General features: G+C 39.3%; 1 protein-coding gene across 4 annotated transcripts in view; it reads left to right on the top strand.

Moving 5' to 3' along the window:
* ADGRG6 (adhesion G protein-coupled receptor G6) overlaps positions 1-5,127 on the top strand; it is a gene marked incomplete at its 5' end in the record, with an annotated part of 127,638 nt that extends 122,511 nt beyond the window's left edge. For 2 of the 4 annotated variants that reach the window (XM_080806502.1, XM_080806501.1), the window contains one exon: positions 2,218-5,127. Coding sequence is in view for 2 of the 4 variants with exons in the window: in XM_080806504.1 (XP_080662630.1) it covers positions 2,218-2,396 (179 nt within the window). The remainder of the gene's footprint in view (positions 1-2,217) is intronic. The other 2 variants (XM_080806504.1, XM_080806503.1) reach the window with 1 other exon arrangement.
* Positions 5,128-24,666: the final 19,539 nt, after the last annotated feature.

Raw genomic sequence — 24,666 nt, 5'->3', positions numbered from 1 at the left:
GTATCAGGTAAAATAATGAAGAGAAAGTAGTACTTGAGAAGTTTGTTATAGAAGAGAATAAAATTCTTTACTTTTCCACTGCTCTTATGAATTACTGGCTATGTCATGGTACATTCATAGAAGTCATAATGAATGGAGAAATTGTCAATTCCAAGCCTGCTTTTTGAAGATTTTTACCTGCTTGATATTTCAGCATAGGTCAAATAATAGTTCATTTCCCTAGCCCCTGGTTTTCAAACTTGCAGCTATAACCAAAATCTCTATTGTTAATGATGTAATGTCTAACCAGAGGACTGGGAATAGCATACATGTTGAAATACAGCCCTTGCTCACAATTCTACTTTATTGACTATAAGACCCAGAAAATTGGATCACATATTTGGAAAGGAGCTGGTCAAAAATATCTCAAAAGGCCCCTGCTCCTGGAAGTTGTCAATGAAGCAGAGAGTGTATCCTTGAAGCTTCTTTGAGGATGTGTGGTTTTTCTAAAAACATCAAGCACAAATTATTTGTTACTGATGTTTAAATTAATAGAAAAATCCTCAGTAGAAAACCAATGGCTAGTGACTATATGAACTGAAGGAAGCACAGGATCAGTCAGCTTGCTGAGAGCTAAGTGGGGAGGGGCCTTTCTACAATGACTTCCTCAGCCTTTCCTCACCAGTCCTGGGATATAATCATTCTGCCATGCTTCAACCTGCCATTCTTCCCATGAGCCATCTGTTCTCTCTTTCTTCCTTTGGTATGGGGTGGACACACCATTTCCTCTTTTAGCCTTCATTTTATTTAGTGTCTCCTTCCACACAAGACAGCAGTTGAACAATTTGAGTCATTTCCAAAGACAACAGATGGAGCGATGATGGCTTTTACCAATTACTGATGGATTTTTCATGTTATGTCACATGCTGGGGCAACTTACACAAAGCAGAAAAATGCCCGCAATGAACATACCAACTTTGGAGCCATGATTCCTGGAAGGAATTTTTCATGATAGAGTTTTTGCCTTTTCCACAGTTAATAGAGAATATACAACATAGGGAATGGAATACTTCATCGAATGTCACATTTGCTCCTTCATTGGTGCGAGATCCCTGTGGTTAATTTTAGGGTAGAATTTTTCTCCAAAGTGTGCTGGGGAGGGGAAAAGAGCTGATACTTACAAAATATTCATAGGGTACATAAAGACAGCCCTATGAATTTGTAGATAATAGGGCTTACGTGAGTTTTAGACTACTATCTGAACCAATTTTAGAAAGGTTTTGGCTCTAGGGAGATAATACTTAAATATATGGTATTGAGCATTGAATCACTAAATTTCACACCTGAAACTAATATTATACTGTGTGTTAACTAACTGGAATTGAAATTAAAACTAATAAATAAACAAATAAATAATGTTGAGAAATTCGGAACAGAAATGTATTTAGCAGTCCTCTGTCACCATCAATTGCTCTGATATTATTGCAATCAATAATAACATCATTCTGAGAAAGTAGCATAGATAATAAAAACACATACGTAAATATTTCTGATAATTTTGATTTCTATAATTTAGAAATAATTAAGAAAAGATTATTTTTTATTCCAATCATTTTTTATAAGTTAAAAACTATGGAGAAATGTGTTCAAAATACCCTTTCATGTTCATTTTCATTCACTTTATTCTTCAACATAGTTTAGATTATGTTTCATAAAAGTTTTTATTATGGAATGTGGTAAACATATATAAAAAGTAGAGAGGATAGTGTAATGTACCTATCAGTTTATGGTCACCTACCCATTTCCCCCACCCTGTATTATTCTGAAATCTTATCTGAGACATCAGACATTTCTTTCATAGATGTTTTGGCCTCTCTTAATTTATTTGCTATATAATCTGTCCCTGCTTCTTTTGAGTTACCTGCCACATTTTATTTTTGTGGCAATTTTCTGATTATTCTATTCATTGACCCTTTGAAAAATGCCACTTTACAGGAACATTTCTTGAAACAAATTCCAACATACATTACTAGGAAGCAAATTAATATTTAATCATGCATAGAAATGCACTTTGAAGATGAGAAGCATGAAATGTTAGTGCTGCCTATAACCTAACCTAAGAAAGAACGGGCCTTCATTTCCTTTGTGTACTTGAATGTGCAAAATAATGTCCATTTTGGTGGCCCTTAGGCACGTCACCTCATCTCGCAGTCTAATTTCTGGTATCATTTCTTGCAGACAGCGCTTCCGTGGACAAATCCTTGTCAAAATTGACCCATGCTGATGGAGAACAAACATCAATCATCCCTGTCCACCAGGTCATTGATAAGGTCAAGGGTTATTGCAATGCTCATTCAGATAACTTCTATAAAAATATTATCATGTCAGACAACTTCAGCCACAGCACAAAGTTTTAATGTGGTTAGTATGCCAGAGAAAAATCCATCTACGTGACATGAAGCTCTGCAGCAGTGAAAACCATGATGAGCACACAGGAACATGCTGTGACCTTGGTAACTGGATATACGTGTATGAGGAATGTACTTTGTTAAAAGGCTTTTGTGAAATTTAAAATATCTGTCTTTTCAGTGCATTTCTTCCATGGGAGCGTTTTGATCATCACTAAAACTTTAGTACTGAGAGCAACATGACCCAGTAGCCTCAGGGGATATGATTTTTTAAAATCTATAATTGGATTGGACTAATCAGAACTCAGGGAGGTGGGGGACATTAAAGTCAGTGGACAAGGTAGGGGCAGAGCAAGGGACAATCATAGCTCAGAGCTCATTCACGCCCCACTATTAGGGTTTAGATATGGCCATTTGCTACATCATCTTTCTCAACAATGAAAAGCATAGGAATAGTCATAACTATTTGGATGCCCACAAGTCCCTTCTCAGTGCTAGGGTCTATGAATGTGGTAGCATTTCTTCACTTTCCATAAATTTTCAACCACAGGTACAAAAGAATGCTTCATATCTGACCCAAGGATTAGAAAGGAATTCATTCTTTTTATACCAAATGTCTCACCTTCAGAACATTAATATGCTTGAGAAAGAATTTCCAAAATTTTGACTCAGTTAATATGAGGCCTTGTAAATTTCTATTTCTCTTACCATACTCAAGACATAAGGTTTAAGCATCATCATAAATTAGAATTTAATCCCCTACATTTGAATGAAGTATAATGTTGAGATTATATTAAAGTGGACTTCCAACTACCTGCTGAAGAATGAATCCGTTAGACCTCTGGTTTTGCTCCTCTACTATCTGTTGAGCCCATAGACTCATGGGAGGAATGAGGATTTCCATTAGGCATACTGTGTATAATAGTCTCTCCCTTTTAGAAAATACAGTCATTGAGGCTCTGTGGTCCTGTCCTTGCTCTAGAGACTTTAAGACATTTCCATTTGCACAATTGGAAATCTTCTTTACTTCCTTTTCAAGTGTTTTGTTCCAAAGAATATAAACTGAGACATATGGGTGACTTGTTTTAGTCAAAATACTTTATAAACATGTGGGTCTGCAGTTGTTAGTCTAAAAACCATTTGTACATGAGCCCTCTGATTATAAAAGCCTGAGAAGGTCTGGCAAGATAAATAAATTAGGTTTCTGGGTATAAGTCATGCATATTAAGTAGTCTACCTAAATTTCAAACTACCCTAAGTGACCTGCTTCCTAGTGAATGTGTTAGAGAGGACTTTTAAATTACTCTTATATGATGGAGTTGTATCTATGTCTTTAGAAATTGGTCTCAGTACATGTTGTACTTTTATATTTGCTCTGGGTTATCCGGGAAGTATCAGGTTCTGGGAGACATTAGCCTACGTGGTGAGAAGACAAGGCCTTCTGGTAGTGCCAGTCTGCTTGAAGACAAAAGCTAGAACTGAGCACCTGTGGGCCTTTCTGTGCAAAAAGCAGGTAGCTCTCAGTCTGAGACCTAGGAGAGCTTTCAGGCTATGCAGCATCCAAGGGACCTCTCACCTTTTGCTGATCTTCAGTCATAAAGCTATTTGCCAGACTTAAATGGGTGATAAAGTAATATGGTGGTGGGATTTTATTACCATTTCATTTTGCAGCAGCCTGGACCAGGCCTGGGAGACATGAGCATTACCCAGCTTGACTTTCACAGGGGAGGAGTATATATAATAGGAAAGGATAATAAGCCTCAAGGTCACTAAGGTTCACTGAAGTAGAGCCAAATCCTTTGCTATAGGCATATTGTTAATAGGCTGCTTATTCTGGCAGAAGTTACATGTAGATAAAAATTAGTCTTAAATCATCACTGAATCTTCATATACTTTCCCCCAAGCCTTAGAGAGTCATGAGAGAATTTCATTATTTTTCTACTGTGAGATTTCTACCCATAGTGCATAATTAGTTAATAGTATTTAAGAGACAGCTTCCAAAATGGCTTTCATTTCTACTCCTGTTCATTCAGACCAGGGAAAACATTTTCTTTTTTTCATCATTGACAACAGTGTCAACTCCGCTTTCAAAATTTCCAGCAACCAGGTAAGGAGAAGTGAAGAAACAGTTGAATAAAAACATTTGCAGATGGATTTAAAAGACTGAGCCAAATTCTACCCTCAGTTCCAAGCATGGGCTTCTCGCCTTCATTGGGTTCCCTCAGAGAAGAATTGTAGGAGTTTAGCTGTAGAGCCAAAATTTAGTTTAGCCTAACCTTGGGAGTAATACCAATTCATATTCCCTGGTGTTTCTTTTTTTTTCTTCCTTTTCATCTTTTTTAACTACATTATGTTAGTCTTAGTCTAGGTTTCTGAGACACTTTGTCTTCTCACCATTGTCCCTTGCATTGTGAAGCTTTTCTTTGTCCATTGTTGGCATAGACTCTTTTGTACATATTTATTTATTTGTGTTTATAAGTGCCAGCTTGTTTCATATCTTAGCTTTATATTGCCTGGATTTGTTATTTTAATTAACTTTCTATTGGAGAGATTGTATATATTTTTTCCTAAATACTTTGTGAAATAGTTTTCTGTAGTAATATCTTTGAATATGATGAATAAAAGTGACTGTGAGTGCAAATTAGAATTAATAGTAAGAAGTTACTGTAACTGATTTGTCATTTTACTTAAATGGAAAATGTTTTTCAAATAAATACTTACGTTGTTCGTGTTCCAGATTATTCAATTCCTTTATGAGTGAGTGTTTTTATTTCTGACTCCTGAATAGGAAAAGATCGCTGGACAACTGGAAAATAACCTGCCACCAATTAAGCTCGTGACATGGTGTTACTTTGCCCAAACACTAAGAATGAATAAGTTACGAAGATCCAGCTCACCGGGGATTAATGCGCTTTGAAGTTTTTGGATTTTCTTAAGATGACCAAGCCAAGCCCTATGGAAGATTAGAAGTAATGTAGGTTCCTTTTTGAGGATATCTTTAGCATCTCAAAAAGAGAACCAAGTCAGTAATAGAACATGGAGTTAGGTCTTGAGATGTTTTCTCATATTTATAGTTGCTGTTTTCATTGTGGGAAGCTTAGAAAATGACAGAATTTAGCCAGCTTACTTGCATGATTAGAACAGAACCTCCCTACATCCCTTTTCTGTGGTTATTGAGGCTCTCTCTTCGGCAGAGAGCCAAGGCCAATTTGGCTCCCAGCCCTACTCAGTGCTAAGTTGTGAGGCGTGTTAGCTGGTCACTGTGAAATCGGGTCTTCTGAGCCAAGGTTCACAACTCCTGGCCACGCCATGTTAAGAAAACAGGCAAGCGGTTGCTCCGATTCATCTACACTCATACACGAGCAGGTTACTTCAGAAAGCCTGGGGAGCAGCTGGAGCGAGTGGATGGGAAACACTGATTTGATTCGCTGGCGGACCTGTGTTTGCAATCTTGTGAAATCTAGAGGAATTGGGCTTTACACATGCAGTGTTTGGGAAGCACTTCTGTGTTTGCAGTTGAATAACATTCTAATTTCCTTATATAAAGACATTTAAGGTCTCTCTCCCTCCCTGCCTCCTGCCCACACCCTCCCTCCTTTCCTCCCTTCTGCTCTCCTCCTCTTCCTCCCACCCTTTCTTCTTCCTGACCTCCCTCTTTATTTTAAGGAAGAGTAAAGTAACGGTTTTCCTTTCCTGCCAGCCTAGAGAAAAATGAGAACAAATGTGAAATATTCAAATGTTTGCATTTATATTCTATAACCTGTCAGAAACACAAAAATGGGGGAGGGGGATGACATGTTTTATTACCACAGGCAGCCTCACACCAGACTGGGTAATTTGGACTTGAGAGGGGGGAAAAAAATCAAATCTACAAACATACTTGGGTACAAGATACTTCTTTGCTCTCTCTCCTTATTTCTGGCAGAATTCTAGGAGGGGTTATTGTTTTAATCTTCCTTTTGGGGGAATTGTTGATTGAAGGTTGTAAGTAACTAACTGTTGTGGCCACAGAGGAAGTGAAAGTGGGTTCAAACGTAAATCCGTAGGTCTCTGTTCACGCTTCTACATTGGAGGGTCTAGAGGCCCTCCTCAAAGAACCGGCCTCCTCGTGAAGGAAGGCATTCCAAGGATGGGATGCACGTCATGAGATTCCAGTGAGAGCTTCCAGAACGTCAGACAGAAGCTCTGGGCCGACAACAGGTTAGTGACCGTGGGGGTCTTCGAAGTTCCGAGATTCTGATAGGCCTGTCCTGAGAGTAAGGAGGGTCATTCCAGGCCTGGTGCTCAGAAAGTCCACAGCAGGGAGTGGAACACAGGTGCGAATGGCATGACTGTGGGGTGTGGAGGCAGAAGGAGGCCGAGTCCAGGTCACAGCTTAAGAGGTGGGCGTGTGGCTGGGGCAGGCACAGGGGAGGCATGCAGGTTACAGGCAGGGAAGGAGCAGAATCCTCACTGCAGGGGGACTTTAAGATGGTGACCACAGAAGGATAATTAGAAGGCAGAGGTCTCGGACTAGAGGAATGAGGAAGACTTTTGAGAAGTTGACAGAAGAACGAGGCGATCCGAAAATGGGGTCTGGGCTCCCAGGTCTTGGGAGTGATGTCGCCTGCCGCTAGGCTTCCCAAGTGGTGGCCAGCCCACATTACTAGGTAGGTAGGTGCAAGGTCATTGTACTTAGAACAGTGATGAGCACCCCGTTTGTTCCAGACACCATGTGGTTAGAGGCACTAAGAAACAAAGTAAGTCTTTCAAGAGAAAAAGAAGCTGTTTGTGTCAAATGTGGCAAAGGGGGTGGGGGAGAAGAAATCGTGGTCTTGTTTAAAGAGTAGAGTTGACCCTTGAACAACATGAGTTTGAACTACCCAGATCCACATATATGTGCGCTGTTTTTGATAAATACAATAAGTACTGCAAATTATGTCCCTTCCTTACAATTCTCTTAATAATGTTCTCTTTTCTTCCGCTTTATTGTAAGAATACATAGGAACATACACACTATGTATTCATCAGTTGTGTTATCTGTAAGGTCTGGTTAACAGGAGGTTATTAGCAGTTCAGTTTGGGGGAGTCACAGCTTATACTGGCTTGTCAGATGCATGGAGGTAGGTAACCCTAAGCCTGTGTTGTTCAAGACACCTTGAACATAAAGCAAAGATATCTTACGGAGTTTTGTTTCTTGTTTATGAATGGAATGTAAAGGCCTTTTTGAAGACAAAAAAGAAAGGCAGCAGAACAGAGTGAATGCTATGCTCTCCGTGGAAGGTTCTGGAGGTGAGGGAGTGGAAACTGTAGGGAGAGAGCTGGTCTTGGCAAAAAGAAGAGGCACTGTGCCCTTTGGAGGGAGGAAGGTAGTTACTACATGAGACAAGAAAGGATAACCAGACAGAGAGTGAGGAAAGCTTGTTGAGTTTCCTGATTTTTATCAGTCAAAATAATGTAGAGCCTCACTTCACCAGCTGGGTATTATAACAGAGGTGGTGTCCAGATGGGGATCTGAGTAAAATTAAAAAGATTTGGAACATATTACAGGGAATGTAAATCCTTGGCTAATTTACATTAAATAAATTAATAAGTGGTGTTTGCCCTTAGAGTAGCTTTTACAAGTATATTCCCTAAATCATCTCATTAAAATATTTTTATTTGGTATGTTTTGAAAAGCTAGTTTATTTCAAGGTCCTAACCAAACACTTAATATCCTAAAGTCTCAAACCTTATTGGTCAAGGATTTATTTTAAACATTTATGAATAATTGGATGATGAATCATTTCAGACATACTCCAAAATCTTTTGAATCTTTCAAATGACAACTTCTAGATGGCTTGACTCATTTTCATTCTGAATTAATTTAAATGATTTTTATAAATTCAAGATGCCAGTGAAAGTAAAAGATTTGATATTCACATTAAATCATATTAATATTAATATTTAGAGTGTCTAGTTGCACTGCATGAGAAAACAACAATACAAAAGAAAATTTAAATACTCTTGGAGCAAAAGAAAGATCTCTAGAGCACAGCAGTATTTTCCTTAATTTCCTCCTCCATCATCCTGAAGCTCCATCAATCAAGGATATTAAATGATTATAACCCTGTAACCATCCTACCAGGGATTTGCTGGGTAAAGTGAATAAATATGACATGAAACTATTTTAACTCAAAAAATAATGTTTATCTGTAAAGATCTGAGATGTAATCAATACTGCCAAATTAGAGTTAATGGATTGTCTGCCATAACACAATGGCAACAAATATAAAGTGTCCACATAAACTTGACACATTATATATTTTTTTAAGATTTTTTAAATTTATTTGAGAGAGAGAGCGGGAGAGCACAGAGAGAGAATGTGAAGGAGAAGCAGACTTCCCTCTGAGCAGGGAACCTGATGCGGGGCTTGATCCCAAGACCCTGAGATCATGTCCTGAGCCAAAGGCAGACGCTTAATGGACTGAGCCACCCAGGCTCCCCTGTATTATGGTTCTTTTGAAAGAACCATACATGTATGTCTTCTAGTGAATGAAGTTAATATTAAGGGTTAAGCTTATGCTCATCATTTTCGTAGGTGATAGCACATTGGGGCCACATATCAGGTGCTTGGTTTTAAAGTTTATCGAATTAAGTTGAAATTCATATGGAGTTTGCTGGGTCTGTTTGCATTTTATATTTTGGAAAAGTAGATCTCCAAAGTACCTTGTATTTTGGCGGGTTTGCAAGAACATAATTTGAAAAACAAAGCAAAGGGAGGAAAAGTATTAACGTTACATTGCACGAGGCCCTTTACCCTGATTACTGTATGTCACTTTATATGATACGGCAACTGGGTAAGAATGAAAAAAACATCCGTTTGGCATTAACTCTAAATAATTTTAATGGTATTGAATAAGGAACTAGGTCCAACTCAAGTCTGAGACAAATAAACATATAAACCTGTTTTCGAGCAGTTGTCTTGCAAACTGTTTAACGGCGCAAACTAGCTTCAGTACTAGGGAATTCAATGTGAGAGCACAGAGGGTCCTCCTTTGGATAAATACCAAGGAGCACAATGGCGGGATTTTGTGGTGAGAGTGTGTTTAGTTTTGTAAGAAACCACCAGACAGTCTACAACGTGGTGAAGCTATGATGTTTCAGCTTTGTGCATCGTTCCACATCCGCTCTAGACTCACTTCCCCCTCATAGCTGTGCTTTACGTGAGGTCTGAAATCACCACCGTGCCAATTTGGGCCTCCACCCTAAATATGAAATTACACTTCTGCCTCTTAGTACCAGACCACCTTTTTTTTCAGTATCTCTTAATTTAAATTCTTGAGAAAAAGCCCCTGGTTGGATTAAGAGGTACAAACTTCCAGTTACAAATAAATAACAGGGATGAAGAGCACAGCATAGGAAACGTAGTCTATAATATTGTAATAACCTTGTATGGTGACAAAAGGTAGCTACACTTACTGTGGTGAGCGGAGTATAATGTAAAGGATTGTTGAGTCACTATGTTGCCTATCTGAAACTAATACAACATTGTCAGCTTTACCTCAGTTAATAATGGTCTTAAGAGAATGATCAGAACCTTGCAAATCAGAAAACAAAATTTAAAAAAAAAAAAACAACCCTGGTTGACCCAACTTTATTCAAGTGTCTATACGTTGTCCAACAATATTTGGTATGACTGTGGCTGCACAGGCTCCCCCATCGAGGGAAGCTGTGGTCATTCAAACTTGCTAATTCAGACAGGATTCTTAAAGTATATTCAATTAGAACAAGTGGATTATGGAAAAAAATGATTTATTACTAGCTCCTCTTGTCAGCTTGGGTCTTCCAGGAAGCAGTATGGATTTAGAAACTCAAGCAATTTACTGAGAATAACACCTGTGAAAGATGAAGGAGCCAGAGGGAGCAGGAGGCGGTGAAGGAGCGCCTGCAGGTGTCACTCCCATTTAAGGAGAGTTGGAGGGAGAAGGATGGTGTAGGAAGAGCCTTGGAGCGCAGCCCAACTCCAAGCAAGTCCTGGCAGCCTGCGCAGCCCACAGATCTCTCATCCCTGGGTGCCATGTTGGGTGGACGCACTGCCCCTCACCCCCATACCCCGCAACTTCCGCGGTGCTCCGTGCTGGTTGGGATTGTTTAGGAAAAGACGGTCTTCATGTCTACAGGGACACTGCACACAGCAGCAGACCTCTGAGACAAATATCTAGAGGCCATTAGCTGACTCTGCTCCTTGCAGTAAGTTCTCTTGGGAAAGATCCAAGTGGCGCCCTCCCCTCTGGGCACCCCTCCCAATTCACAGAAATACAAAATGTCTAGACAGTCTGCCTCAAAGTCTGTGTGGCCAGGAGCCATGCAGAGTCACCCTGATGGATTGCTACCGAACCCCTTCCAAGTGCTGCTGAGCAGAGGCTCAGCAAACATCCAGCACAGGACACCAGAGAGCAGTATCTTCTGCTACGATTTACAGAGAGAAGATATTTTAATAATACAAAGTGGGGTTTAGAGATTAAACGTGACTACCATATTTTTCTCTCTCTACGTTCAATGTGTAAAATCAAGAGACATTTAGCAAGCATGCTGAATTGAGCATTTGAGAATTAATTTTTATCCCCATTTTGTAAATTCATCAGTTCCCTTGGATGTCTGTCAGGTTGCTGAGAGAACAGTGATAATTTGGCTAACAGAAAGCCAGTATCTTTTAGAGTTGCTTTGTAGGAACTTCTGGCAAATATTCTTTTGTTCTGGTTAGCTTGTTGCAGTTAATGAAAAGTGTGAGATCCCAACTAGCTTATTAGCCTGGGTTCTATTACTATCTGTCTAGCAGTTTCTACAAGAAACCTATGTTACAGCCTACAGCAAGGATGGTAAGCTATGATACCCCTAACCAGTAAGGATAAGAACTAGAGAAAGCAGTTAATGTTGTTTAAGGTTTAGAAAGGTATTGATCACATTTTGCTAAAGCCAATAGCTCCTGCCCTCTGAAAGGAATCATTTAATGTAGAAGGAATGTCACAAGTTTAATTTTTAGGAAATGTTTACTCTTCTAGCAATGGTCTATGCTGCGTGACTTTAGTATGTCACCCATCTGCTGTGGGCCTCAGTTTATCTGGTAAATAAAAGAGGTTGAGGACACCTGGCTGGCTCAGTCAGTGAAGCGTCTGCCTTTGGCTCAGGTCATGATCCCAGGGTCCTGGGATCGAGTCCCGCTTTGAGCTCTCCACCCAGCGGGGAGTCTCTTTCTCCCTCTACCCTTCTCCTCTGCTCATGATCTCTCTCTCTCACACACAAATAAATAAAATCTTTAAAAATCAATAAATTAATTAAAAGAGGCTGATTAAGAGCTCAAATATTTTTAGCACTAGAATTTTATAATTCCCTTTAACTTCTTTAAATATAAAAATGCTCAGAGTTTCCATTTAAACACAGAATCTAAAGACCCAAAAACTATCAACCAAGACATCTGATCTCCTTCCATCAGAATTTTTCAAGGGAATATGTAAATTCTATGTCTTTTTATTTTCAAAATAAATGCTTTTTCTGGACACATACTTTAATATTTTTAGGGCACTAATGAAATCTTTAGGGATTAAATTAGTAGGAAGATTCACTCTCAAATACAAAGGATAATATAGTTCATTAGCAAGTCAGTACTCGTTGTGAAAATCAGAGATAAAACCCCGTTTTCTTTGAACAAGTCTGTGGAATTAATGATCCTCCCAATATGGGTACAAAAAAGTCCCATTTCTCCTCCCCAGCTGTGTGACAACAATGTGCATAGCCACAGGGGAAAAGGAGAAAACAGATGAGCAGGAAATACAAAGACAGCAGGCAAAACAGACTTGCCTGTTGCCAAGAATTGTCCTCAGACGTGCAATACAGGATCTCTTGCTGGGTGAGTGAGAAGGCAACACCAATAGGGGCCAATTAATAAATACGCATGGACGTGCCCCACAGCCCAGAGGACATCTTACCTTTGCCCCTGAATGCCGAGGCCAGGGCTGTATTCAAATTAAAGAAAGCTTTGTGCATATAAGTTATGGAAGGCAGTTCTTAGTACAGAATATTGCCGAAAACAGAAGACACATTTTGAAAAGGTAATATTCATGTGATTCCCTTTCAAGGGCCCTGAGAGTCTCCTAAGTTGTAATGAGTTTACAGACATCACAACAATGGGAAACTGTTTATGGCAAGGCAAATAGCGGGGCAGAGGAGGAGGGTTTCTTGAATAACTTGGCAGTCCGGGCAGCTATTAGATTATTATCTTAACGTTAATGCAGGTATATTTCTGAAAATATACACTAGTCTGATTAGTTGGCTTCCAGCTACATTTTAACCCAAAGGTAAAACAAAAAACCAAAAAAAACAAAAAAACAAAACTGCATTTCTTCAACATTTTTGGTAGATAACTGTATATGTGTGAAAATGTATACACACGCACACACAGATTGCTTTCTAAATAAAGTGCTCAGAATTGTTAAAAGGATGTTTTCTTCTCAGAACGAATCCCAAGCAAATACTCCAAACAGAAGAGTTAGAAAATGTTTCACTAGACCTTTGCCACAATTACAGAAAAATTGGTTGGTAGCTACAAAGCATTGGGTTGTTTTTTGTTTCGTTTTGTTTTGTTCTGCTTGGGTTTGGTTTGGGGGTTTTTGTTGTTGTTTTCATCCACAAAAGCGATAAGGGATTGCTAACATAGTTGAGGCTTTTTATTCTTCCAAATAATTCTCTATTCACTTGGACATTTTTTTTCAAAGGATCTTTTTCTCGAACATTTGTTCTGCTGTTTTGCACAGTCAGTGTTTACTCCACTGCACAGAGCAGACTCTCTGTAGTCCTTCCCTTGATTTTCACCCCCATATCTCACATAGTGTGTATATGGGATCCAAGTGGCCATGAATGACCTGGAGTCATGGTGGTTCTAGCAGGTACATGACACAGCCTCTTCAAGTTTGCAGCTGCCTCTTTACACCTACCAATCTACCCAGGCTGAGTGACTCCTAGGGCTTCTAAGCCCTTCTGGAAAGATTTATGACACGCAGCCCCTTGCTTTCTCCAGTTACAAGGAAATAGCAGGGCAAATCCACCGCACCCCAACCCCTCCCTCCTCTTAAATTCTCATCAACACAAACCTCTGTGGAGTCCAGTGTGGGTGTGGACAGGGATCTAGAATCTAGTGTTTCCCAAATGACAGTAGTGTTCTGTTCTCGAATTCATGAACATGGGCTGTTGGTTTTGTTTTTAATTTTTTTTAAGATTTTATTTATTTATTTGACAGAGAGAGAGAGATCACAAGCAGCCAGAGAGGCAGACAGAAACAGAGAGGGGAAGCAGGCTCCCTGCTGAGCAGAGAGCCCGATGCGGGGCTCCATCCCAGGACCCTGAGATCATGACCTAAGCCAAAGGCAGAGGCTTAACCCACTGAGCCACCCAGGCACCCAAGCTGTTGGTTTTAATGAAACATTCCTTCGGGTACAAATTGCTCCATATTATCCAGGCGAATGAAAACGGTCTCGGGCAATTTGAGTCCTTCTCTGTTTCCTTCTCAAAGAGGGAGGAAACTAGAATTCAACTGAGATTATTGCCTTCTCTCTTGAACCCTGAACCTCAAACCCGGAGGCAATCGGGGTGTGGTTGTCATCGTCTTAAAATGATGATCTGTTTACTTGGTCGGCATGCTAGATTTAATTTCATAGGGGGGCAGTAGAGCTCATTCATTCAATGGCTGCATACAGTGTACATATATCTGTTTGTGTCTATGAGTGTGTCTATGCATGTATGTATAATACATATTATAAACTATATAATATATGTAGTGTTATTGATTATTTAGGGTTCTCTAGAGAAATAAAACCACCAGATACAGAGAGGTTTATTTCAAGGAATTGGCTCATGCAATTGTGGACAAATCCAAAATCTGATGGGAGAGGCCGGCAGGCTGGAGACGCAAAGAAGAGTTGTGGTCTGTGTCCAAAAGCAATCTGCCGGCAACACTCATTCTTGCTTGAGAGAAGCAAAAACGCCTTCACAGAAACACCAAGCATAATGCTTGGCCAATCGGACACTGTTTCCCAGCCAAGTTGACATGTAAAATTAACCATCACCTGTATGTTAATAGGGAGGGACTATGTGAAAGGTGCTTTTTGCAGGATGGAGTGCTGTTAACCACTTCATATATCTCTTCTCATTCTTGTCCCCACATAGGATTAGGACATTTCTGGAAGGCAAACACTTGAGCATTTCCTGTGAGTTTACAAGGGGCAGTGCTAGCTCATGTCTTTGGAAACTGTCTCTGAAAAGGCTAACCTCATGGAATTGAAAGAGGTCACGTGGCCCAGCCACCAAATCCCAGTTTCTCCGGACCTTATTTCTTCTTTATAATATCTCTCCAAGCGTCCAGGAAAATGATATAAAAGTGTCATTCATTTCTAATTAAAATGTTAATAATATTGATGGTTCTGGGGCACCTGGCTGAGGCTCAGATGGTTAAGCAACTGCCTTCGGCTCAGGTCAGGATTCCAGGGTCCTGGGATCAAGCCCAGCCTTGGGTTCCCTGCTCAGCGGGGAGCCTGCTTCTCCCTCACCTTTTGCCCCTTCCCTCCCCCTGCTTATGCTCCCTCTCAAATAAATAAATAAAATCTTTAAAAAATAATAAAAAAAATATTGATGGTTCTTTCTGTCCCATAAGTGTGATTGCCTTAAATCAGAAGTTGATAGCATGATGTTGTAAAAACAACAAAGGACTTCCCATTAAGAAGTTAGTTTTGGGGATGCCTGGGTGGCAGAGCTAGTTGAGGCCTCTGCCTTCTGCTTAGGTCGTGGTCCCAGGATCCAGGGATTAGGCCCCCGAATGGGGCTCTCTGTTCGGTGGGGAGCCTGCTTCCCCCTCTCTCTGTGTCTGCCTGCCTCTCTGCCCACTTGTGCTCTCTGTCTGTCAGGTAAATAAATAAAATCTTAAAAAAAAAAAAAAAGAAGAAGTTAGTTTTGCAGTCCTGACTATTCCTGTAAAGTGATAGTCAGGACTGCAAAACTAACTTCTTTTTTTTTTTTTTTTTAAATCTTTATCTTTCCAAGCCAGGTTTTTTTCACCTCTGAAGGGGAGGGGGGGATGATTCTGATTATGATAACACCTGATTGTGGAGATCAGTGGAGATAAAGTATGTAGGAGTATTCTGTAAATGATCAAGGATTGTGGCCTTGATTGGTACAGTCAGTTTTCTATTAAGCCAAATTCCCTGAATTGTGGAATCCTAGACCCTATTAGAGTCTCAGCTCTCTGACCATGACTGGAAATCGTGGTTGTTAAAGAAGGCATCTCTTGTGTCTCCATGAGTTACTAACTTGTCACTCAGAAATTTGACCTTAGACTTGGCGACATTTCTACCTAGTAAGTTGGTGGCCCTGCCAAACACAGTCTTTTTCCTGGAATATGGAATTCCCTATGAGAGAATCCCTCAGCTTCGGGAAATGCTTTCCTCCTATAGCACAGCCAGAGGCCTCCCGCATTGGCTGCAACGCTCTCAGAAAATTACTAGATATACCTCCTGTCCTGGCTGAGTGAAACCAAAACCAGGAATGTGAAGTATCATTAGGGTTTGTTGCTCCTGGGAAAACTAGTGTTCGAGATGCTGGTGACAGCCTTGTGCCTTCAAAGTCCAGGCTCTCAAATAGCAATGGAAACATACGATCTCGGCCACATTCTGCAGATGTGGCCAGCTTGTTAGTGGGAAAAAACCCGAAATCCATAATGTCTCCAAAATTTATGATGTTTTTCTGTCAGAATCCAGGTTTCTAGCTAGGCTCATGTTCTCCAAATTTTAGGATGATTTCCTTTTCCCTGTTCTTGGTCTAAGAGATGTTTCTGTTTTACTATGATCTATCGTGGCTTTTTCATCCCTTAGTAAGATTCACTACCCAACTCTGTCCTTACCATCTCTCAAAATAGCTGCCCATTAGATTACTAGCATAATCATAATAATAGCAGATAGTGTTCTCTATTTATCCTGCATGTGAATTTCTATTATATGTAAAATCTCCCACATCCCTGCTGGCTCCTGTCGCTAATATATATACATACCATACAGCGTAACAAGTACTAAGATTTTGTGAACCTTAATGTCACTCTTTTATCAGTTTGCATGGAGGACTCTTGCATTCTTTTGTTGCTTTGTTCTTAAATTCTGAATTTGTAAAGCCGTATTTCTAAAATTCATCCAACCCACTTTCATCGAGTATATCGTGTGGTATGTACACCAAACATCATACACACAGAAACCTGAATAATTTTCCTAAAATCTAAGTTCTGACTGTATCACCACCCTCTCCCCTGTCTTGTTTATTAAATCAGATCTAAAGTCTTTCCTTAGAGTTCGAGGCTTTCATAATACTCAGAGCCCATGATTGATATATATATATATATATGGACATTTATTATGGGAACTGGACATATATATATGTCTTTCATATATATATATATATGTCTTTCATATATATATAGCTTTCATAATACTCAGAGCCCATGATTGATATATGTGTGTGTGTGTATATATATGTATATGTATATACATATATATATATGTATATGTATATACATATATATATATGTATATGTATATACATATATATATATATATGGACATTTATTATGGGAACTGGATTATATGCTTAAGGAGGCTAGGAAATTCCACACTCTGTTATCTACAAGCTGGAGACTCAGGAAAGCCAGCTGTGTAATACAGTCCAACTCCAAAAGCCAGTCCAAGGGCTGAGCAGATGAATGAGGTGTCCCAACTCAGCAAGGGAGGTAAAAAGGGACATATTCTTTCCTCCACCTTTTGTTCTGTTCAGGCCCTCAACAAACTGCATCATGCCCACCCACATGAGGTGACCTACTGTACAGAGTCCACGGATTCAAGTGCTCACGTCATCCAGAAACATCTTTACAGATACACCCAGAAACAATGGGCAATCTGGGCACACATGGCCCTTGCAAGGTGACACATAAAAGTAACCATGACACCAGGCTTGATGGAAAATAATACAGATAGTGATTGCTGAATCCCAGGAACAGAACAAAAACCTGTGACAGGGCCTCATGGCGAGCCAGAGTCATCTTGAGAAACCTGTGACTTTGAGGAGCTTCACATTCCTCAAAAACACACATCTATTTTTGGATTAACATACCTGTGTTCCTTATATCCATTTTTCTTTTTCCCTGAATCAACTTTATTGATTGTATTCATTTTAAGCATACAGTTCAGTAAGATTTGACAAAAGTGTAAACCCATGTAACCACTACCACAAAATAGAGAATTGCCATCTTCCTGAAAGGTCACTCATGTCCTTTGCAATCTCTTTAATCACAGAAAATCACATTCCTGTCACTATAAATTAGTTCTATTCTAAAAGTTACCACAGATGTAATTACACAGTACTCATTATATACTTATTCCTTACATACGTATTTATTTTCCTCCGCATGCTTTTGAAATCCATCCATCCAATTTCTTGAATCAGTAGCGTTTTCCTTTTTATTGATAGTGTTAGTCCTCCAAATCTTTCTTCTTTTTCAAAATTGTCTTACCTAGGCTAATTCCTTCACCTATCATATAAGTTTTAGCACAGAATGGCAATCATTTTCTAAGGGCTAGATAGTAAATACTCTAGGCTTTGTAGGCTATAAGGATATGATCTCTGTTGCAACTACTCAGCTCTCCTATTGTAGCATGAAAGCAGTATTAGACAGTGTACAAATAAATGAGCAAGGCTGTGGTCTAATAAAATTTTATTTACTAAAACAGTTGGCTGGTGAGATTTCGCTGGCAGGCTATAGTTTGCTGACCCCCAAGTTTTTTAATAAGGTGGAGTTTAAGTTTAATAAGTCTATACCTACATCTATCTATCAGCACACACACACACACACACACACATACATGCACACACACATACATAACATACACATATGCCTTTTGATTGAAGGTGCTGTGAATCTACAAATCAATTTGGGATAGTTGACGTCTTAAATATATTGACTTCCAACCTGTTAACAGTGGACACATTTCCATCTATTTATATCTCCTTTAATTTCTGTTAGTCATGTCTCATTTTTAGTGTCTCTATATATCAATTGTATCTTTTGTCAGATTTATTGTTTCATATTGTTAATGCTATTATAAATTATCTTTTTTAAATTGCAACTTTTTATTGTTAATTGCCAGAATATAAAAACACAATTGTTTTTGTATCCTGCAACATTTCTAAAGTCATTTATGAGTTCTAGCAACTATTTTATAGATTCTATTGGATTGGTTATATATACAATCATGTCATCCAGAAATAAAGACAATTTGATTCTTTTCAACCTGGATGACTTTTATTTCTTCTTATTTTATTGCACTGGCAGAAACCATCAGTTCAATGTTGAATAGGAGTGATAAGATGGGTTTCATTTTAGATAATCACTTATTGTGATGTAAACAGAATAAGGTAGAAAAGGCATATGATTGTCTTCATAGATACAGAAAAACTCTCTTATGAACACCTGTTGGCAAACTAGGAATTTAGATTACCTACAAAATAAATACTACCATAAATATTGGATTTCATATCAAAATATGAAAAGCTTTATTTTGTTTTTGGGAACAAGACAAAGGTGCATGCCAACACCACATCTATTCAATAAGCCTTAGAGGGACAATCAGACAAGAAAAAATAGAAAATAAAAAATAGAAATTATGAGGATTATAAAGGAAGATAAAGATGTAATTATGTTAAAAAATAAAAAATGTAATTATGTGCAGACACTGTGATTCTGTACATAGAACATCTAAAAGAATATCTAAATTACTAGAATTAATAAATTTAATAAGACTACTGGATAAAATGTCAAATAACACATCAAATTTATTTCTCTATATATCTGCATGCTATGTATTTCTTTATATAAACAATAACTCACACCAAAACAAAATTATAAAAGATTGACACTTGAAATAGCATAAAAATCATAAATGTAGAAAAAAGATCTTTACATTGAAAAATATAAAACCTATTGACAAAAGCTGAGGGTTGAAGATGGCATGGATAAAACGGGAATGTATACCACATTCATAGGTTGAGAAAGTCATTAATATAAAAATATTAGTTCTTCTCAAATTGATCTGTACACTCAATTCAATCCTATTTTAAAAATCCCAGTGGGATTTCTCTTGTTGTGTATACAAACTGACAAGCTAAAACTATAATTTTTTGTAGAAAAACAGAGACAATCATAACTAAGGCAAGCTTTAAAGATCCGAACTAACATTGTCATATAGCAAGACTTATTATAAAGCTACAGTGGGATGCCTGCCTGGGTGGTGCCATCGGTTAGGCATCCGACTCTTGATTTCCACACAGGTCGTGATCTCAGGGTCATAGGATTGAGCCCCATATCGGGCTCTACCCTCATTGAGGAGTCAGCTTATGATGCTCTCTCCCCTCTTTTTCTGCTCTGTGGAGAGCCTGCTTCTCCCTCTCCCTCTGCTGCCCCCTCACTTCTGCTTTCTCTCACTCTCTCTCCTGATCTCTGTCAAATAAATAAATAAAATCTTTAAATAAATAAATAAAGTTCAGAACCAGGTACAAGTTAAGAAGATACTTTGGGGGAAGGCTGACAGCGCCTATGAAATGGCTATGAGGAAGCATGGCAGGAGCTGTCTGGGACGCTGGGAATGTTCTATTTCTTGATGGATGCTAATAACACAGGAACATCCACCGTTTCAAAATTCATCAAGCTGCATTTACAATTCGTGAGTTTCTTTTGTGTGTGTAGTTTTAAAGGTAAAACCACGTGATAGTCTCTAGAGGGCCAGTTTTAATTCTTCCTGGAATATGGAATTCCCTTGAAGTTCTATAATATAATTTTTTTGCTGTTTCATAATAAAAGACAATGGAACATTTTATTTGAGACGGCTATATACTTTTTAGGAGTATTTTCTGAAGCATGCCTTTTCTAGAAACTAAAATACACCTGCAATTAGAGATAATCCCTTTATGTGCGTGTACTAGTCTCCAGTGGCTGCTCTAACATGTTGCCCACAATCTCAGTGGCTTAAAATGGTAGAGATTTGTTCTCTTATGATTCTGGAGGCCAGAAATTCCAAGTCAGATTCAGTGGGTTACACAGTCAAGGTGTCAGCCAGGTTACACTCCTTTGGAGGCTCTAGGGGAGAATCCATTTCTTTGCCTTTCCCAGATTCTTCTCCAGTCCTTCCGTTCTCACCTCAGGAACCCTTCCTTCATTTCTAGAGACAAATCTTTCTCGGCTTCAGTCACATTGCCGTCATCATTTCTTCCCTCTGTCTTACAAGGACAGTTGCGATTATGTTTAGGGCCCACGAAATTAATCCAGGACATTCTCGCTATCTCAAGATCCTTAACTGAGTTACACCTGCAAGCCTGTATCGCCATACAAGGTACCGGTCACAGGTTCCAGGGATTAGGACCTGGATCGATTCAGGAGGCGTAAATTAGCCTAGCACCGTGAGCAAGGGAGAGGGTGCAAAATCTAATTGATACCCAGGAATCTTAGCATACCCTAGCCTTTTAAGGGGGTTATTTTGTTTTTCTGCAGCTGATATGTTGTGTGTGTTGTGGGGGGGAATGACCTTCACTCCTATTCAGTCATAACTCCGGAACTAACTGGCATTTTACATTGAACATGAATCATTACCTTCCAATTTGCCTGGTTCCAGGCTCTCTCTCTGTCTCCACCTACAGTTCTGCTGTGGGAATTACAGCAAGCAAGCGGTATTGTGGGCTTCATGGTTTGCCCCCATCTCCCGTCCTATTTGCTCTTGTGCCCTTCAACTCACTAAGCAGCAGTTATTCATGAAGAAGGCAGGGTGGCTCACAGTAGATGTTTCCACGATTTGAATCTTGTCTGAGCTAATCACCTGTTGAATGACGTTTATCCAGTTACTGACCTCTAAATTTCAGTCGGACCAACCACAGGCATACCTCAGAGCTACTGCAGATTAGGTTCTAGACCATCTCAATTAAGCAAATCAAGTGAATTTTTTGGTTTTCTAGTACGTATGAAAATTATGTTTATATTATACTGTGGTCTATTAAATGTGCAATAGCATTATGTTTTCAAAAACAACACACCTACCTTAATTAAAAAAATACATTATTGGGGCACCTGGGTGGCTCACTTGTTAAGCGTCTGCCTTCAGCTCAGGTCATGATCCCAGTGTCCTGGGATCGGCCCCGCATCGGGTTCCCTGCTCAGCGGGAAGCCTGATTCTTCCTCTCCCACTCCCCCTGCTTGTGATCCTTCTCTCGCTCACTGTATCTCTCTCTGTCAAATAATAAATAAAATCTTAAAAAAAAATACATTATTGCTAAGAAACGCTAACCATCATCTGAGCTTCCAGTGAGTCGTCCTCTCTTTGCTGGTGGAGGGTCTTGCCTTGATATTAATGGCTGCTGACTGATCAGGGTGGTAGATGCCATCTCATAGAGCTGTGGTTCATGGTGCCCTCAACAATTATAGCAGTAACATCAAGGATCGCTGATCACTGTAACACCACAACAAATGTAATAATAATGAAAAGGTAGGGTCTATTTCAAGAATTGCCAAAATGTGACACAGAGACACAAAGGGAGCAGCAAGTGCCATTGGAAAAATGGCACCGATAGACTTGCTTGATGAGGGATTGCCACGAACCTTTCATCTGCAAAACAACACATTATCTGAAAAGCACGATAAAGTGAAGCATAATAAATCAAGGCATGGCTGTATATGATAACACTAACTATTTCACAGAGCGGTTAGAACAATTAGATTTAAAACTTCACATAATAAGATCTGCCAGATTGGCCACTCAATAAACAGTAACTTTGTCCTTGGAGTGAGATATCTTTCTGATTTGGTGTACACTGTATAGTCATGAGAGTGAAGTTGCATTGTCAGAAATTTCACATCAAGGCTATTTGTGGCTGTGATTAACTTCAATTCAACCCACTTTTATTAGGTACCTACTATATGCTACAACCTGAGCACTGTAGGGCATACATCGCTGAACAGAATCAACTCTTCTTAATTAATTCATCATGGTCTGGTGGGGGAAGCAGGTGTGTTAAACAGGTGACAGTAATACACAGTGACTGGAGCCTTAAAATTAAGGATGTTTGAACATGGCATTTGGTGTTAAGGAGTGGTTGACTTCGCAGAATCTGATAATAGCACCATGATTATATTAAAATCATTATTTATTAAAAAATATGTCTGCTACCCATTCCCTATTGCTATTGTAACAGATTGCCATGATTTTAGTGACTTGATACAACACAAATTTATTCTCTTAATGTTCTGGAGATTGGAAGTCTGAAATGAGTCTGCTGGAGCAAGGTGTTGGCATGGCAGGTTCTTTCTGGAAGCTCCAGCTTCTGGAGGGTGCTGATACTCCTGGCCACATCACTTCGATCTATTTCTGCTGTCACATTGTCTTTTTTGATTTTGGTCTTCCTTCCCTCTTACGAGGCTCCTTGTGATTACATTGAGTTGACCTGTATAATTCAGGATCATCCCCCCATCAGACGATCCTTAATTTAATCACATCTGCAAACTCCCACTTGCCATGTAAGTTCTCATACTCACAGGCACTGTATCCTAGAGAGAGGAGAGATGGTGAGGACACTTTTTAAAAAAAAATTTTATTAATTTATTGGACAGAGAGAGAGAGAGATATCACAAGTAGGCAGAGCAGCAGGCAGAGAGAGAGCGGGAAGCAGGCTCCCCGCTGAGCAGAGAGCCCGATATGGGGCTCGATCCCAGGACCCTGAGATCATGACCTGAGCTAAAGGCAGAGGCTCAACCCACTAAGCCACCCAGGTGCCCCGGTGAGGACGCTTTTGAAGAGGAAAGCTGAAATGCTTAGTAGACTTAATGGTTTTCAAGGCTGTAAATACCTTAGAGTTTCTCTAGAACAATCCATCTTTTATAGGACAACCTCGAGGCCCAGAGAAATCCCACATTGGAGTAACCTATTCTTGTTTCTAAAAAACACAAATTTTTCTCACAAGGGCTTATGTTGAAAGAATTTAAACATGCCAAGGGAGATTTTGTTTCTAAAGGACGAAACCCCATAGCAAATAAAACTTGAGAATTTTCTAGGGAGTCAGAAATCTTATTGTTAATTTAAAATTCTTTAAAAAAGGGTCCCACCTCACCATTTTAGGTAAGGCTCAGAATGTCCACAGGGGGGCGCACCTCACCATTGTTCGGTTCCTTCTTCAGGATTCAGGTGTATTCGCTTCCAGCGTTTCCCTGGCTTGCTTAGAATTCTCACTATAGGTGAGGGTTCATGTTTTGTCATTTTTGCAGGGAAAATGAAGAGATTTTATGGCCTACAGAGATTATATTTTTTATTTTATTATAAAGACATAAAATGTTCCCACACAATTTTCTGTGTTAAAGCAATATAAAGCAAGAAAGGAAAAAGTCCCTCAAGATTTTTCACGGATGCAACTGTAATTACTCATACTGCCAGCAGATGGCACTGCACCATTAATAATAGCTGAGCAAAAAATTAGAATGTGGTGGGTTCAATCTTTGGGCATTGGTATTAAGGAAGGCGGGTGTGGTGATGTGCACTCGGTGTTATACGCAACTAATGAATCGTTGCACACTACATCAAAAACTAATCATGTACTATATGCTGGCTAATTGAACATAAAAATAAATTCACAAAAATTAATTTTTGTAGAATTAAAGAAAATCTTTGGGGATTGGTATATCGATATACTTAAATGTTTATGGATCTCCTACTGTGTGCAAGGTTTTTATGCAGAGTCTGGTTGCCACTGGTCAATAAACAGTCAAAAACTGCTGTGATGAGAAGTGCTCCTAGTGAAGTAGTACGTGCACGCAGGGAAAGAGAATTGTCCGGAGCTTCTCTTTAAATTTCCTCTTGTTCTTCCTGACCTTGTTGAAAGCCACATTTCCAAGACAAAATGGTGAAAAGAAGGAAAACAAAGACAGCTAAAATCCTATTGTATATAAGGAGACTTAGGAATGGGGAAATGATTTCTCTAGTCCCTCAACCAATGTTAATTAGATACACATCAGTTGACCCAACATTTTCTCTAACACTTCACCACACTGAGTTTCAGGGTCACAAATACTCAGGGTTGAAGAGTTCTAGCCTTTGGGAATCTTGGTTGGCTCGGTCATAGAGCATGGGATTCTTGATCTCCCCGTGGTGAGTTCAAGCCCCACTTTGGAAAGAGAGCTTACTTTAAAACAAAACAAAACAAA

Source organism: Martes martes, assembly GCF_963455335.1.
Source record: "Martes martes genome assembly, chromosome: 6".
Classification (NCBI taxonomy): domain Eukaryota; kingdom Metazoa; phylum Chordata; class Mammalia; order Carnivora; family Mustelidae; genus Martes; species Martes martes.
This window is presented reverse-complemented; position numbering and strand designations above follow the sequence as displayed.